This window comes from Alosa sapidissima, chromosome 9 (genome assembly GCF_018492685.1).
Source record: "Alosa sapidissima isolate fAloSap1 chromosome 9, fAloSap1.pri, whole genome shotgun sequence".
NCBI classification, from domain to species: domain Eukaryota; kingdom Metazoa; phylum Chordata; class Actinopteri; order Clupeiformes; family Clupeidae; genus Alosa; species Alosa sapidissima.
Window position 1 is genome coordinate 20010026 of NC_055965.1, and position 17684 is coordinate 20027709.

Here is a 17684-nt window from a genome sequence, read left to right on the forward strand (position 1 = left end):
ATCAGTTACTAATAGCTGTCGGACATGTAATCTTCATTTTAGATGTGCTCCTTTGAGGCCGCAACCAAACAGCAGCATGATGCGGGTTTCGCAAACCTTCTTGGTGTGTTGAAGTGCACATTTCCTTTTAGTTTCACAATGATGAGGTGATGAGGTGAGATAAGAGAAAAAAAAAACAAGGTGTTCAAAGAGAGCTAAAAGGATAAGAGGTGTATTTAAAAGGGAAACTGGCATGCAGATGAATATATATGAGGTATATTCCAAATGATGGTGAGATCATGTCACGAATAAGATTCTGATCAGATCCGACTTAAAACAACATGATTCATCTCAGACAGAGATATGATACAGAGAGGTGTCCCAATAAACTGTTGGACTGACGGTTTAAAATCAAAACAGTTTTTTAAATCCCTCCATCGTTCCCTCCCCTCTTTCTCTCTCGCTCTCTTTCTCCCTCTCTCACACACACACACATGCATGCACGCACGCTCGCACACACACACACACACACACACACACACGCACGCGCACGCACACACGCACGCACGCATGCACACACAAGCGCACACGCACACACACGCGCACACACACACACACACACACACACACACACACTGTTGTAACCTGATTCTTGTTGACACTTTTAGCCTCAGTCAGCCTCTTTTCTAAAGTAGAGCAAATATAACATTTGGTACACCAGCATAGTCCCATAATGGTACACCAGCATAGTCCCATATGAAATGGTACACCAGCATAGTCCCAATGAAATGATACACCAGCATAGTCCCATATGAAATGATACACCAGCATAGTCCCATATGAAATGATACACCAGCATAGTCCCATATGAAATGCATCCCTTGCCTCCTCTCTTAGATTTTGTTTTTGACGGTAAATAGGCTTGGTTGTAGATTGGCCACTATGTGTAATCCCCTACCTATAGCATGAGGAATTTAACATCTCTCTTTGAAATTAGATATGTGATGTACGGTGGCCTAAAACTGCATTTCGTTGTGTCTGTACTTGTACTCTGCACAATGACAATACAGTTGAATCTAATCTAATCTAATCTAATCTAAAAGGATTATTTCAGAGATGATCATTAATTCACTTAATTCTCTAAAAGAAAACACTACGCAGAAAAAGAAACTGACACGCAAACACACCCACATACTGTACACTAGGACGCCATAGAGGCAGAGGACAGTTAGGACGAACCGCAGGGCTCTCTAGCCTACTGAAAAAGGGCCGCTATGACCAAATTTATCATTCTTGGGGAGGGAGGGCATATATCAAATAATATTTATTTTGTAGGGGCCAATGTTTCTGGCAGAACCCCTGCAAACACACACACACACACACACACACACGGAACTGACTGTCAACTGGATGTATAACCCTGCGGCTGTGAGTGAATCTGTTGAATTGGCACCGCTAATTATCATGCACAACAGGGCTGCTGCTTCTTAACCACGTCAAAACCCAAAGATCACAAACATCACTTCTGGCAGAAGGTTGTCTGTGTTTTGTGCTGTTGTATGAAGATGCGGATGGGATTCAATCAATGCAAACAGGAAGAGTTGTGCTTCATGAAAGAACATGTACATCCTGACATACTGTATATTATGCATCCACAAATAATGGCATTAAAAACTGTACAAATGAACAGACCCTCAAACGTCACCAGTGACATCAGTTAAATACTACTGAAAACAATGAATCAACTAATGTGTGTGTGTGTGTGTGGGGGGGGGTTCACCTCAGTCTGGTAGAATTTTGAACTTAAACAGCTTTACTAAAACTCCTCCTTTCACCCTTAACCTTCAATGGCTTACCTTAAGTGCATTGATTTATTGTAGTTAAAATATTGTAGATTGAACAATATAACTCAAAAACAGCTTACAATAAAATAATTGGTAGTAGCCTACTTATAAAAAAGAACATATTTTCATCTTTCCAATACAAATACTTCCCAATAGGCTACTGAAATTTTAACTTCCTAATTACCATGTCACTGGTAATTACATCAATGGGACTTATTGGGATTATTAAATTAGCTTTCCACGTTTGATAGCCTAAGTGAAACAGCTGTAAGAGTACGAGAAGCCGCCGTTTGATGCATGCGGCTACCCGACGCGCTGTGATTTCTCTTGCGTGGCCTACCGTTGCATCCTGATCTGACTGCGCAACAGTATGCTATCCGCTGGGCCGGCGCACGACAGAGGGGTTAACAAGATCGCATACTGTACATGCCACATGTCTAGATTCACAAAAAAAGTAAACGAAGATAACTTACCTCGTTTGTCAAATAAACTCCAGATTCATAGCTGTCTTTGTTAAGCAGCCTGGTTGAAATCTTGAAGACACAATCTCCTGTTTAAGCCTATACTTTATCGCCCGTTTTTTCTTTCCCCTCACCTTACTAAATGTGTCATCAAAAGTAGACTACAACTTATCTACAGGTAAATCTGATTTTATTTCAATGAAGAACATCTGCGTACTGGCAGGTCTGGAACTTCATAGGTATATTAGCGTATAATCCAAAACCTGACAGAAGTAGTTGCACTGTCACGTTGTGCGTGTGGTGGCAATCTACACTGACAGCGTCGCGGAAGCGCATTGTAGCCTAGCCCACTCTTGAGTTGCCGACCGCGCAGACTGCTTCCTTGATAACGCTAAGCTACTGTGCAAGAGGCCGTGATGGAGGCAAAACACACATTCATATAACTTCAGCTTCCAGTCGAAGTGAGTAATGAGAGTTTGGTAAAATAATGTCAAAGTAAAAGTAAAATTCAACAAAATATTGTCACCACTTGAATGAATGAATATATGTGTGTGTTATGATGTGTGTGTATGTCTGTTAGAGATTGAATGCAGATTGAAGATCAGGCCTCAACAGCATTCCTTTGGATATTGACCGACTGTGTTGGAAACAAATAAAACAATTTAACTCTTCTTTGTGATAGCCTACTGTATTTTTCCTCTGGCCCCTGTGGAAAACGCTGAAGCCTGAAGTGATAACTGTGGTCTCTTTCTCACTCACACTGCTGTGTCAGCTTGTCCAGGTGTTAAATGGCACAACTGAAAAACATGCTGGTGACCACGACCAGCCGGAGGTGACAGGACTGGCCTGGAAAACGCTGTGACTGCAGTAAAGTCACAGCTCCGTGGGTTAGGAACAGGCCTCACAGGGGTAGTGCATCTCATACCGCCTGTGCAGCCCTTTACCACCTATACAGCCAACCTATAGCCAATGCTCTTTACTTATAGGCTACACACCACATAGGCTATACATCCAACCTATAGCCAATGCTCTTTACTTATGAGGCTACATACCACCTATACAGCCAACCTATAGCCAATGCTCTTTACTTATAGGCTACACACCACATAGGCTATACATCCAACCTATAGCCAATGCTCTTTACTTATAGGCTACACACCACATAGGCTATACAGCCAACCTATAGCCAATGCTCTTTACTTATAGGCTACACACCACATAGGCTATACAGCCAACCTATAGCCAATGCTCTTTACTTATGAGGCTACATACCACCTATACAGCCAACCTATAGCCAATGCTCTTTACTTATAGGCTACACACCACATAGGCTATACATCCAACCTATAGCCAATGCTCTTTACTTATAGGCTACACACCACATAGGCTATACATCCAACCTATAGCCAATGCTCTTTACTTATAGGCTACACACCACATAGGCTATACAGCCAACCTATAGCCAATGCTCTTTACTTATGAGGCTACATACCACCTATACAGCCAACCTATAGCCAATGCTCTTTACTTATAGGCTACACACCACATAGGCTATACATCCAACCTATAGCCAATGCTTTTCACTTATAGGCTACACACCACATGGCTATACAGCCAACCTATAGCCAAGGCTCTTTACTTATGAGGCTACATACCACCTATACATCCAACCTATAGCCAATGCTCTTTACTTATGAGGCTACATACCATCTATACATCCAACCTATAGCCAATGCTCTTTACTTATGAGGCTACATACCACCTATACATCCAACCTATAGCCAATGCTCTTTACTTATGAGGCTACATACCACCTATACATCCAACCTCCTTCATAAACACTTTACTTCATGTACAGTGGCTGTATTGTATAGCCAACCTGCCTTACTTCCACTTGTTATATATCCCAACTTCCATTACTTAATTAGATAAATTATGTATAGTACACTACATACAACCTCATTTGCTTCTTAAGTATTCTACTTCTGTCACATATTCTCAAGGGAGTTACTTCTCGCTCTCACACATACACACATTTGAACAGACTCACACATATGGACATGTGTGCACCCATGGCATATACGCACACACACACACACACACACACTTTCTCTGTCATACACACATCCTTGCACACACTCTCTCTCTCAACATCCTTACTCCTTACACACACTCTCTCTCTCTCAACATCCTTACTCTCTCTCTCACACACACACACACACACGTACAATGTCCAGCCCCTTTCATGACAGGCTTAGCAGCCAGCTCTACTGCTCACATGCTTTGCTGGTTTGTGTTGACACTTAGAGTTCTGCAATGACCTTGGGCAAGCAAGCAGGGCTGCCTAATCACTGGTGTAGGGGGTGGGGGTGGTGGTGTAGGGGGGAGGAAGTGGGCCTGCTGAGGAAAAGGCTGACTTAGAAGAGGAAGCTGTGTGGTTAAAAGAGTGATTGAGAGGAGAGAGAGGGGAAGGGTGGAGGTGGTGAAGACCATGGGGAAACAGACGGCAGAGAGAGAGAAGAGAGAGAGAGAGAGAAGAGAGAGAGAGAGAGAGAGAGAGAGAGAGGGACATGTGAAGACAATGGGGGGGGGGGGGTGGCAGAGAGAGAGACAAAGAGAGATAAAGAGAGAGAGAGAGAGACAACTTGTATTACTGCTGGAGAGAGAAAGAGAGAGACAAAAAAAGAGAGAGAGACAACTTGTATTACTGCTTTATCCAATAAAATGAAGAAACTAAAAACCATCACATCCAAACAAATGTCACACACTCAGACCTTCCAGGAACATATAGTGTAAATCTTTATTTCATATCATTCGTCAAGTACAGAACACTGAATTATTTTCATAATATTGTTGCTAATATCATCTTCATAACTGTCAATAATATACTTTGACAACAACATTGGTAAAACTGCAAGAGAAGAGAGAGTGGACGATGCTTGGGTCATTGTTACTATTACCGTTATTTCAGAGGGTCATGGAAGGACGCAAACACACCTGACCATAAACAAAAAAAAAAAAAAAAAAAAACATTGACAAACATGACACTGTTAAAGATACGTTGCTAGGGGAGACGTGGGCCTTCTGTTCTCTTTTAGGTCCTCTACTGCCATAGAAGAAGCCTGTGTAGAGTGGGTGCACTGGTAAGGAAATGTCTTTGGGTGGTCTCCTCTAAGGCGACCAACTGCACACTCTTTTAAATTCATAACAATAATAAAAACAAAAGAAATAAATACACACACAACCCCACACACACATTACATGGAGTTAAAGAAAAGTGAGACCTCAAAAATATGTTGTTGTTCGGGTTGTCAGGGTTGGTGCCCGGTAACTGCACCTGTATACTAATACGATGTTCCAAACCCAAGCTGGAGACTGACTCTAGAACAGTTGAGACCCGGTTCTAGCTGGGGAGTCTGTTGTTATTATGGCACTGTGCACTGGTGAGGTCATAATGTTGTATCTCCATGGAAACCTCTAACAAAACCATGGTAATGACTCACTGTTTGGGGCTAACCCCAAATGGAACATGCCAGCAGTGATAAGTATTACTATTACATCACCCACCGACATCTTTGAACAGTTTGACGTCAACAGAAATGATAAATGTGTGGGCTATATACATATGAACAAATGCACAGGAATACACAGCGCAGATGTATAAATGTGTGAACCAATGAGAACAGCTCTGACAGTGAACAGCTATAAGTGTCAGAGCAATGCATCCATGATTGCAGATCTGACTCCAGCATAGCATGGATGTAATCTTAGTCAGCTCCATACCAGAACAGCTCAAATCAGGGAGGGCACTGCCACTGCCAACGGTGGTGTCAGAACCCAGACACATGGTTGGCATACCTCTAGTTTCTTGGATAAAGTGCTGTCAACAGGGAATGATGGTCTAACTTGGTCCTGTTCGTCACCAATGCAAGTATCTAAGTTTATGCTTAACCACCTGGGGTTGGTTAATTAATCGATATACTAGATTTCATCTAGATTCACAGAAACCTTGGCAGGTTTGGCTACAGCGTTTACCCAAAGTGTGTCATCCAACTACATTGTGCCTTTGCACCACCACCGACGGCGGAATGTGATTAGACGGGAAGCGTTGAGTGGCGTCCATCGTCTGACACCTCCCTCGGGAATCAGATATGTAAACAGTAACAGTGAAACTGACACCTTCCCACCAGATCTTACAGTGACGCAATCAAACTTTATATCTGACCTCTAGTCAGAGCAAAACCGACTTGATTCTGGAGTCCTACAAAATTAGCTACACTGATGCTAAGCTAATGCTAAACATTAGCCAGTTTTCCTCAAATTCCCATGGCTACCACAAGTCTTGTCCTCATGCTAAGGCTAATTTGATATTTTTCTTTTCCAGTGTACAACAGCTGCACGAATCTGCCCCAATACAATTACCCAGAGCATTTAAACATCTCTCATTCAATGTAAAAAACAACATCAAGGAAAAACCCTGTGGCCCAACAAATAGTTTCAAAAGCAACTGATCACTACTCTATGGAGAACCCAGAGCCTCTATGATGAACTAGGGAGAACTGCACTGTCCAGATAGTTGCCTACAACATGATGTCCTGATGTGATGTCTTTTTTTTAAAAGTATATTATTTGGGCTTTTTACCTTTATTTAGATAGAACAGTGAAGACTGACAGGAAGTAAGTGGGAGAGAGAGATGGGGTGGGATCGGGAGAATGACCGCAGGTCAGACTCGAACCTGGGTCCCTGTGGTCACTTGGACCTGTACATGGTATGGGCGCTGTAGCCTGCTGCACCACAGCGCAACAAACAATGCAACCCAACAAACAGTTTCAAAACCAACTGATCACCTCTCTGTGGAGAACCCGGAGTCTCTATGGTGAACTATGGAGAATTTCAGGCCAAAGTGGCCTTGTCATCTGTGGGGTCAGATATCAAAAGTATCTGTAACAATGACTGTAAAAAAAAAAACAAAAACAAAAAAAAACAATGGACAATGTATTCCACCAGAAGGAACTAAAAATATAGCGGATTTAACCAAACATGGTCAATTCTGAGTTAGCTGACCTTGCACACTCTGGCTCCAAAAAGGTCTTATTACTCACAGCAGGTTTTGCCAATATGGCTGACCAAGTTTAGCTTCATTTCCTCAGAAGGAAAGTGCGTGACGCCACACGGTCCATGGGTTCATTAAGTCATTGGTCGTCTCTCCACATGCTTCAGTGAATCACATTTTTGATATGAAGAATATCTGGGTTCATTGAATTCAACATAGAATTTTAGAACCTTCAATTGTTGCGGAACTTAGAACGTTCAAAAACCTACACCTTTAAGGGTTAAGTCATTGGTCGTCTCTCCGCATGCTTCAGTGGCTCAGCATATGTAACAACCTGTGATATGTGAATCACATTTTTGATATGAAGTGTCTGTCCACATCTACACTCCCATCACACCAACACAAAAGCAATCCATCTACCGAACGAAAACCCACCCTCCAACAACCTCCATTGTGCCACCTTGTGTACCACCATGACAGGGTACAAAATCCCAAACAGAGTGGGCATATAGTGGAGGAATACACCACCACCACCACCACCACACGCTCAACACCCGAGAGGAGGTGCGCCAAGCACATCGGCCTGCTCCAATCTGTCACAGATGCCCCTGAAAAGCCAAGCGCTTGAGGAGAACCCTGTAGAACTCTCTAGAATCTGCTGATCTGCTGGGTCACTTTGGATCAGTCAGATCATGGATGGATCTATTGTGTAAAGTCGATGCCAGGGCCCCAGAACCAGCTATTCTGGATACAGGTGCTTTCTAAGAAACCGGACTTGAACAGTCGGGTAACAAAGGCCGCAGCTGTTGGGGAGCACTGATCTGATCTGACACTTTCTATGGGGGGGGGGGCATCCAGACATTTCATTCTCTGTCTGCTTGTCACTTGGCAGGCAGTGTGGAGCAGGAAGTGATGTCAGTCGTGCGAGGTATCGATGTGTTCACAGATTACAGTACAGAGCTGTGGATGCAAGAAGATAAGAGAACATGCTTTGAGCTATAAATCACAGGGTCTTTCTGCCACATTGCAGAGGCCTCTCACTCTAATTGTACATTTCGTCGGTGGTCAGACGCTCTCTGACTGCACGGACCACTTTGTTTCCATCATCTCTCTCCCTCGAGCTTGCTTCCTTTCTCTTTTGACAGACAGCATGGTGTCTCTGTCGCTCATCACATTTAGCACTCTTAACCACAGCAAAAAAAAAACCTCCAGCGTGGCACGGCATCACATGGAAAAAGCAGAGTATGCCAAATGAGATGACCTCTGACCCCCACTGCTGCATGGAGCTGCTGATGAGATGGAGTGAAACTAACTCAATAAAAATTATACAAACATAAATAAATAAATAAATAAATAAATAACATCACAGCGATGCTATTGGATTACATCTCTCCAAAGCACTCAACCATGAGTATCAGGATCAAGTGAGCAAGAAGTGTAAGGAGGCTCCTTAGAGCCGCCGGGCTATACAGATGCAATATTTAATTTAATTTAGTATGTTTATTTTAATTTAATTTGATATTAAACGTCACTCTCACTCAACCTCATTGCATTGATAAGTCCACTCCATATAGGGGAGGGGAAAAGGTAGATAGCCAACAAACACGGCAACAAACAAACAAATGTAAACTTTGACACAGAACAATAAGAAAAGAAAAAGAAAATGAAAAAAGAAAAAAAAAAGAAATGTTCTTAGCAGCACTTTTTTTTCCAACTCCTTTTGAAATGTCTCTTTCGGGGGGAAAAAAATCCACTTTGTTCTCGGTAGCAGCGGACTCTTGCCCGTATCTAGCGTGGTTTCGCTCTGGTTCCAGTGAGGATCCAGCTTACATTTGGCTGCTATCTAGAACAGACCAATTGGCATCAGTCTCTCCCAGTATTGGCACAAAACACACATGACAACAAACAAACAAACAAACAAAACAGAAAAACACGTTCGATTATAAAGTTTGGCCGCTGTCTGTATGAAGAAGTATTTATACATTAATATTATTTTTTTTTCTTCTGATATATGCATGTGTATTTATAAAAAATAAAAAATATCAAAATAAATAGGAACATATAAATAATAGCAAAACAATTAAGATTTTGGCAACATTGAGTACTTCTTTTGTTGTTGTTGTTTGTTTTGTCATTTTCTTCTCAGTATAACTTTAACTAAACGTTTGTCTGCCCCTCACTGCTTTTCGCGAAGGCTTAGAGACAAACAAACACACAAACACACAGATTAGGTCAATTATTTTAAAATGTATCTACGCACTTCATCTAGAAAAGTCTTCTTTCTGGATTAATGTATGTAAGAGTCCATGCTCGCTTCTAATCTCTCTCTCTTTCTTCTCCTCTCCAATGAAGGATCATGTCAGCAGAGTCTGTATGGTAAACAGGGTCTCCAATAGGCAGCACAACAAGCAAACACATGACTGACTGCTCTGTCAGCCAATGGGAGGAAAGTATCACCGCACATCCACCCAATCGCCGGGCCTTCAGTTTTGGAGGGGCGGGTGAGTGAGATGAGTGACAGTGATGCAGAGCAAATAGGAGGCAAGAGGGAGTCGGGGGCGGGCTGTTAGTGTTGAGTCATTACACGGTGAATTTGTGCAATGTCCTTGACTGTCAGTGTGGAGATTCACACTAGAGTCTAGACAAGGAAGACACACACACAAACACATACACACACACAAACACACACACACATGGTTCCACGGATCCAGAGTGTTTCGAAGCAGGTGTCAGATCCAGCTGAAATATCATTGTGTAATAGCTATCCATTAGCGGCATATTCACAGAGTGGACAGAGAGTGTGTCTACTTTATTTGCAGTCAGTCAGAGGCAGACATGGGCAGAAGGTGCAAGAAGGTAATGATAGGGGTTTCCAAGGAGCAAAGGATTCTGGGAGATACCCAACATCAGATCCAAAGCCCAAACTGCTATGCTGGGACTGCAGTGGTTCTTTGGAGAACCGGGCAAAACATTCCGGAAGGTTCTTGGTGGAGCAGTGGATTCTGGGACATATCCCACATCTGAACTGGGGCCCGAGCTGCTATGCTGGACTGATTGGTTCAGTGGAGAACTGTGGTAGATGCTTTGGGGTTCTTCCTCCTACAGGATGGGGGGGGGGTCTGAACTGTCTTTGTGTGGGGAGTCGGTATAAGGTAAGGTGTGTGTGTGTGTCTATGCATTTCAGTTTATCTCCATACTGTTCGTGTGTGTGTGTGTGTGCGTGTTTGTGTATTTGTGTTTGTTTGTATACATGCGTGCCAGCATATATATGTGTGTGAGAGAAAGATAGAGAGAGAGAGAGAGAGAGAGAGAGACAGAAAAAGAGAGAGAGAGAGAGACAGAGTGAGACCCCTTCACCTGTTCCCCTTCTCCACCGTGATGGCTACAGTGCAGTCTGCAGGTCTTGGCACGTTTCTGTGTGTGCGTCTGCTCTGCATAGGTCTCTGTGTGGCTGTTGATGTGTGCACATCTCCCACTGACCACGTCTACAGCAGGAGACCAAGTCTCCTGTTGTCTCAAGTCTGTGTTGTCTGTATGTGTGTGTATGTGCGTGTGTGTGTGTGTGTGTGTGTGTCCTTCATGGTCCAACCCTTTCATATCTCCATACCGCCCACACATCATGCTGGAGTAGATTTGGTGTGTGTGTGTGTGTGTGAACATCTGTGTTTGTGTGTGTTTCTCCTCTCAGTTCATCAGGCCATCAGTACACACAATGTTGGAGTAGATTTTGTGTGTGTGTGTGTGTGTGTGTGTGTGTGTGTGTGTGTGTGTGTCTCCTCACCCAACAATCCCTTCAGTTCTCAAGGCCCCTGGCACACACCATGCTGGAATAGATTTGGTGTGTCTGTGTGTGTGTATGAATGTGTGCATGTGTGTGTGTGTGTGTGTGAATGTGTGCATGTGTGTGTGTGTGTGTGTATGAATGTGTGCATGTGTGTGTGTGTTGGCATTTACAGTATGTGCATCCGTCTCCTCTCAGTTTTCTAGTCCCTTGGCACACACCATGCTGGAGTAGATTTGGTGTGTGTGTATGTATGAACGTGTGCATGTGTGTCTGTGTTTGTGTGTGTGTGTGTGTGTGTGTGTGTATGTATGAACGTGTGTGTGTATGTGTGTGTGTGTGTGTGTGTGTGTGTGTGTGTGTGTGTGGTTGTGTGTCTGTGTGTGTGTGTGTATGAACGCGTGCGTGTGTGTGTGTGTGTCTGTGTGTGTGTGTGTGTGTGTGTGTATGAATGTGTGCATGTGTGTGTGTGTGTTTGTGTGTGTGAGAGTGTGTGCGTGTGTGTGTGTGTGTGTGTATATGTGTGTGTATGAACGTGTGTGTGTGTGTATGAACATGTGCGTATGTGTGTGCGTCCGTCTCCTCAGTTGTCCAGGCCCTCTGCACACACCATGCTGGAGTAGATGTGGCGTGGCGTGGGGGACTCCCCCAGCGTGTCTGGCCGGCCGCCCCTCCTCTCGTCTCCCTCGCTGTCTGTGCTGCCCTCGCTGTCCTGCGGGGGGCGCTGGTGTTGGCGCTGCTGGGGGTACAGTGTGTCAGCCATGGCCGGGGTCAGCGGGCTGGGCATCAGGTCCTCGTCCGAGCTCAGGTAGTCGCCCTCAGCCGACACCGGGCTGGCCAGGCACAGGTCCTGAAAGGCCCCGCCTCCTCCCCCTCCGACCACGCCCACTCCGCCTCCACAGCCCGAGGGCTGCCCGCGAAGCTGCCTGATCTAAAATGAATAAAGAGAGAGACAAATCAGGAATAATCAGGAATGGGGTGGGAATCAAAGAGTAGGTCTCTATACAAAACCATCATAATACTTTGTGATTCTGCGATACTTGATACATTGCAAGAAAACTGTCTAGGATACATCACAATATTTGCGCAACTGAAGAAAAATAGTTTCCTGAAAAGGAAAAAAAAAAGCAGGAATCATGTATTTATTCATTATTGTACAGCACAGTGAGGTCCTGGACTCCATATACTATCTGCCATTTTCTCCCTGTACATTTCCTCTTTTTCACCACAATTTCATGTCATGAGCACCATCATGAGAAGTCAAGTAGTGACTCTGGTACGACAAACAGAAGGAGGAAGCCGAGGGAGCTATCGGTATAGGCTATGTTGTCCCACCTCTTATCAGGAAAGTGAAATTGAGATCATTCTGAGGAAAGAACCATATTTCAGATGTACACAGGAGAGGTGTTATTGGTAGGGGATTTCCCACCGAGGCCAAATAACAACTTAGCCTATTTACCATCAAAAACAAAATCACCAACAAAGCATCTTTTGTGAGGCAAAAAACGGAGCAGCCAGCTTCGAAAGCATTTCATACAATACTATAGATACAAAAATGTAAGTAAATTTAATAATAATAATAATAATAATAATAATAATAATAATAATAATATTTTTTTATTATATTATATATTCAACTATTTTTATTTGTAACACACTTTACATTGACAAGAAATCTCAAAGTGCTCAAAGGGCTATCTATCTTGTTTCTGGGATGAACAAAGGTTAGAACAGTGAAACTGATTTCTGATGAGGGGCTCAGACCTCAGACCTGAACTCAGACCTCATACGCTACTGCCAATGCCAGAACACAAGAGGAAGCTCAGAGTTACTAAGCAGGCAGTGAAGTCGCACAAATGGAACACAAGTAACACTGTTGCTGATGTGTGAAGACAAGAGATGTAGCCTACAAAGGAAAATATTCATCTCGCCTAGCTAAGTGCTAATGGTACAGTTCTATTACATTTTGCTGCACAGTTAGCTAAAGAGCTGATGGTAAAGTTCTATTGCATTTGGCTGCACAGTTAGCTAAAGAGCTAATTGTAAAATTGTATTGCATTTGGCTGCAAAGTTAGCTAAAGAGCTGATGGTAAAATTCCATTGCATTTGGCTGCACAGTTTACTAAAGAGCTAATGGTAAAATTCGATTGCATTTGGCTGCACAGTTAGCTAAAGTGGTAATCGTAACGTTCCATTGCATTTGGCTGCAGGGTTAGCTAAAGAGCTAACTGGTGTGTTGATGTTGAACTGCATAGAAACTTTAACCAATGAAGTGAAGAATGGAATCTAAAACAGACAAACTGTTTTTGTGATTGATGCTTTTTTTTCTGTCTGTTTTTCTGTCTGTGTGTTTTGTGCCACCATGGCAACTCTCTCTAAGCATAACATAAATCTAGCCTCTAGCCCACTAACTCATTTCGAAAATGACCCCGCTGAGCTGTGGCGAGGTGGAAATCAGGCTGAGGCAAAACTGTCATGTACACACACTTGTGCACGCAGTCACAGTCACACACACACACACACACACACACACACACACACACACTAACACATATGCACGCACACTCTCACACAAACATGCATGCACACAGACACCAACAAATGCATACATTAACACTTAAGCTGTAATTAGGCCAGTTGTGGTTTTGGGTTTGAAAAATGTTAGAGAAACAGAAGCACTACCCTGCTATATCAGCTAATATTTAATGATATCAGTTGGCCTGATTATAGACTTACAGATACAGTAAATTGTTATTACTTTGTACCTTGTAATAAATAAACTCATAGGTAAATTGTGCACCTAAAATTGGATACCCACATATCATATGTGATACCAATCTTCCAGATGGTCCATAGGTTGGGTAAGTGATATATAACTATGTAACTTATATAGAATAGAATAGAATAGAATAGAATAGAATAAAGTAATTAGTGGGTGCTAAAGTCATAGTTCTATTGCGATGTCCTGATGTGGAGGCTGGAGTTTATGTAAGTGATTTTGTGGGAGATATAACCTAGCTATTTTCTGACAATCTGACAGGCACGTCAGATATGCTCCCAAATCTCTTAGAAAGACAAACAAACATGTCAGAAGTCATCTTATTAATCAATCGACCACACCACAAATACAGGCAGAATTCCACTGAGGCAGCCATATTGTTTTTTCCAGATAGAACGAGATTATGGTGGCGCAGGCCTGCAACTGGGGGAGTGATCGTCTACTCTACTATTTATAACTCCTCTAGCTCAGGTGCCGAAGCAAAGTGTTAACCACACCAAAGCCATGTGCTCGATACCCTTGGAGCGTGTGTGTGCGTTTCGCGTGTTTGCACACACGCACACACACGCACACACACACACACACACACGCGCGCACACGCACGCACGCACGCACGCACGCACGCACACACACACACACACACACACACGTCGTCTACGAAGAAGATGGTCTGAGTATGCGGCCTGTGTGTGATTTTCTCAAATGGTTTGAATAGCACATATTCTTGTGCTACAGTTGTTAAGCAGCTGTTACCACCACAAGTTAAGTAAACTGGAAAACAGACAACAGTATACGTGTATGTGTGTGTGTCTGTGAGTGTGTCTGTGAGTGTGTGTGTTTCAACTAGCATTTGGTTATGGTTATGGTTATGGGATTTGGCAGACGCCTTTGTCCAAAGCGAGCTTTTACGTCACAACAAAAGGTGCGTGTGTGTGAGAAGCTGAGATTGCCCGACCTTTGCGTGACTGAACAAGACACTGGGATTCTACTGTCATTTGAACAGTATGAGTGTACCATTCATATTTGTATGTATGTATGTGTGTGGTGTGTGTGTGTGTGTGTTCATGCATGTGAAGTACGATACCAGACCTTGCGTGACAATACTAGACTATGGGTTTTCTTCTGTGAGTCAGGCTTGAGTACACTCATATTTATGTATATGATTGAGCGTGTGATTTAGCGTGTGTGACTGTGTGTGGGTGTTTGGATCTGCATGTGTATTCGCAAGCATGTCATCCAGGATCTATACACTGCACAGAAACAGTAAATCTCAGACTGAGCAGACTGACGTCATGGCTCAGCCTATGAGGGGGACGGGATGGGAGGGGAAAAGCTGTGGTTAACCAATGGAAAGCCAGGTATGACTGATCTTTTCTAGTGCCCGCCCACCTCTTCCTCATCATGGTCAACCTTTCCCCTTGAGCTATCAAAACCACAGAGGCAAGCAGAGCGCTCACATGAACTCAGGTTTCAAGAAAAAAAACACTCAACCGAGATTTGTACACAGCAGCTCTCATGTACGTGTAAATGTCGGTATGTGGGAATGTATGTGTGTGTATGCATGTAGGTTCCTGTGTGCGTATGTGTGTATGTATGTATGCATGTATACATGCATACATAAAATAATATAAAATAATATAAAAAACATCTTAGGAATTTAACATAGGGGTATGTATACTTTTGAGCCCCTGTATTTTAAGGAAGAACATTTATTTATGTACATTATTCATTTGCAAAGATTGGTATCCTTAAAGGTTGGAATTTTCCTCATTTTTTTAAATTAAGGCATTAAGATCAATTTCCAAAAGATTATTTTTTTTTTACTTTTTCAACTTTAGCATGTGTATGTACAGGGTATGTAAACTTATGAGCACAAATGTATATGTGTGTGTATGGGTGACCATATGTATATGTGTGTGTATGGGTGAGCATATGTTTATATGTGTGTGTATGGGTGACCATATGTGTATGTGCAGTACCCTCCAGAATTATTGTCATCTTTGGTAAATTTCACTAAAAACAGGTAATTGGTGATTTATTGTAATCTAACAATGAAAACACTTGAAGGGAAGCACATTTATTCTGAGGAAAAAGAAAATCTCATAAAGAAATACAAAAACACGTTGCCCACAAACATTGGCACCCCTAGAAAATCTTATATACAAAATGTAACAGAAGCATTTTTGTATTTTTATATATAACTTCTTTAAGTAAATCAGAGTGTATTTATATTCAACTTCTTTAAGTAAATCAGAGTGTCTGTGAACTTTCAGAAGTACCAAAGAAGAAGCGTTTCGTCTTAGCGCCTTGCTCAGTGTGCTAGGGGCAACTTTCAGAAGTAGTTCATGACTTTCTTTTTCACTAAGGTATGGCAATTAATTGACACAGAGGCTAAATCCCCTTATTATTTTCCTAGAGGGTACTGTATGTATGTATGTATGTATGGGTAAACATATGTATATGGGTGTGTATGTATGCCATAGAGCTCAATAATGTTTGGGCCAAAGAGGTTCCAGCACACTATTGGAGGCATGACTGTTGATGAATTCAAATACCAACTAAGTCTCATCAGAATTGAACACTGTGCCTTGAATACCTCACTGCTATGCTGAATAAAAGTCTCATGGAGAGAGAGAGAGAGAGAGAGAGAGAGAGAGAGAGAGAGAGAGAGAGAGAAAGAAGTGCTGAGCATTCCAAAATCCAACCAATCAACATTGCTGATTCAGGGATACTGAAAGGTTGGGTGCATCTGATTGGCTGTTGAATGCCAACAATACTGAACATCAACAATCTCCCCATAGGACTGCACGTTTAATTAGCAGCGTGTGAATCCATACTGCACTCGTTTTCTCATACAGAGAGATAATACACTATTCGGGCAGCAACACACTATCAATGTCAACAATATCAACAACATTGCTTTAAGGGGGATTCTGGCATTTTTCAGCCGGAGGCCGAAATGTCTTCACAGTTACTTCGTTAGGGATAAAAAATGATGGACATCCAAGTCAGGGGGCATATGGGCATAGACTAACATCTATACAATGTCTTGTAAACATTGTAAACAGGCACACGAGCATCTTCATAGGGATTCTGTCCATGTTGGCTGACTGACACCTACAGTAATGGCGTGTTAAGCCTCATCAGTAGAAACGTAGTTTACTTCAGTGATAGCAAGCTGTGCCCTTTACAAACACACTGAATTGCTCATTCAGTGAGAGACCTTTGCGTGACAGTCTACTGTGAGACCGTCCTGACCTTCCTGATCACGGCGGTCGCGGCATTTCAGATGCACAGGACATTAAAGGACGAGGCGGAAGCAAAGAACTCCCTGACATGCAGCGGAGGGGTGTTTCCTCCGCCGAACAAAGACACAGAAGACTTCTGAACATATCGAGGTGCCTCAAGCTGTGTCTCATAATAATTTGAACCTGAATATCACGAAACGACTCATTAGGGAAGAACCGCCCCCCTTTTTTTTTTTTTTTCTGACCCCAGCTGGGACGTCCACCCCGGGGATAGAGGAAGCACCAAAGGCCACCAGATAGTGCTGACTAGAACAGGGGGACCCAGGGGGGCCCCATCTCACCACAACACACACCAAAACCCCCTACACGCTGACTCGTTCGCCGAAACTGAGAGAGAACCCGCTCGAGAACCGGGACAGGAACATTGCATAGTGGCACTGCACAGATACTGAAACACCCAACAGCGGAGGTGAGAGGAAGTGAACAGTGACAAGACAGAGAGAGAGGGAGAGAGAGAGGGAGAGAGAGGGAGAGAGAG

At 43.0% G+C, this 17684-nt stretch overlaps 1 protein-coding gene across 1 annotated transcript in view; it reads right to left on the minus strand.

Moving 5' to 3' along the window:
* evi5l (ecotropic viral integration site 5 like) overlaps nt 1-17684 on the minus strand; it is a 76218-nt gene that overhangs the window by 6601 nt on the left and 51933 nt on the right. Inside the window, 1 exon segment of the mRNA XM_042103472.1 lies at nt 11706-12050. Coding sequence (XP_041959406.1) covers nt 11706-12050 — 345 coding nt within the window.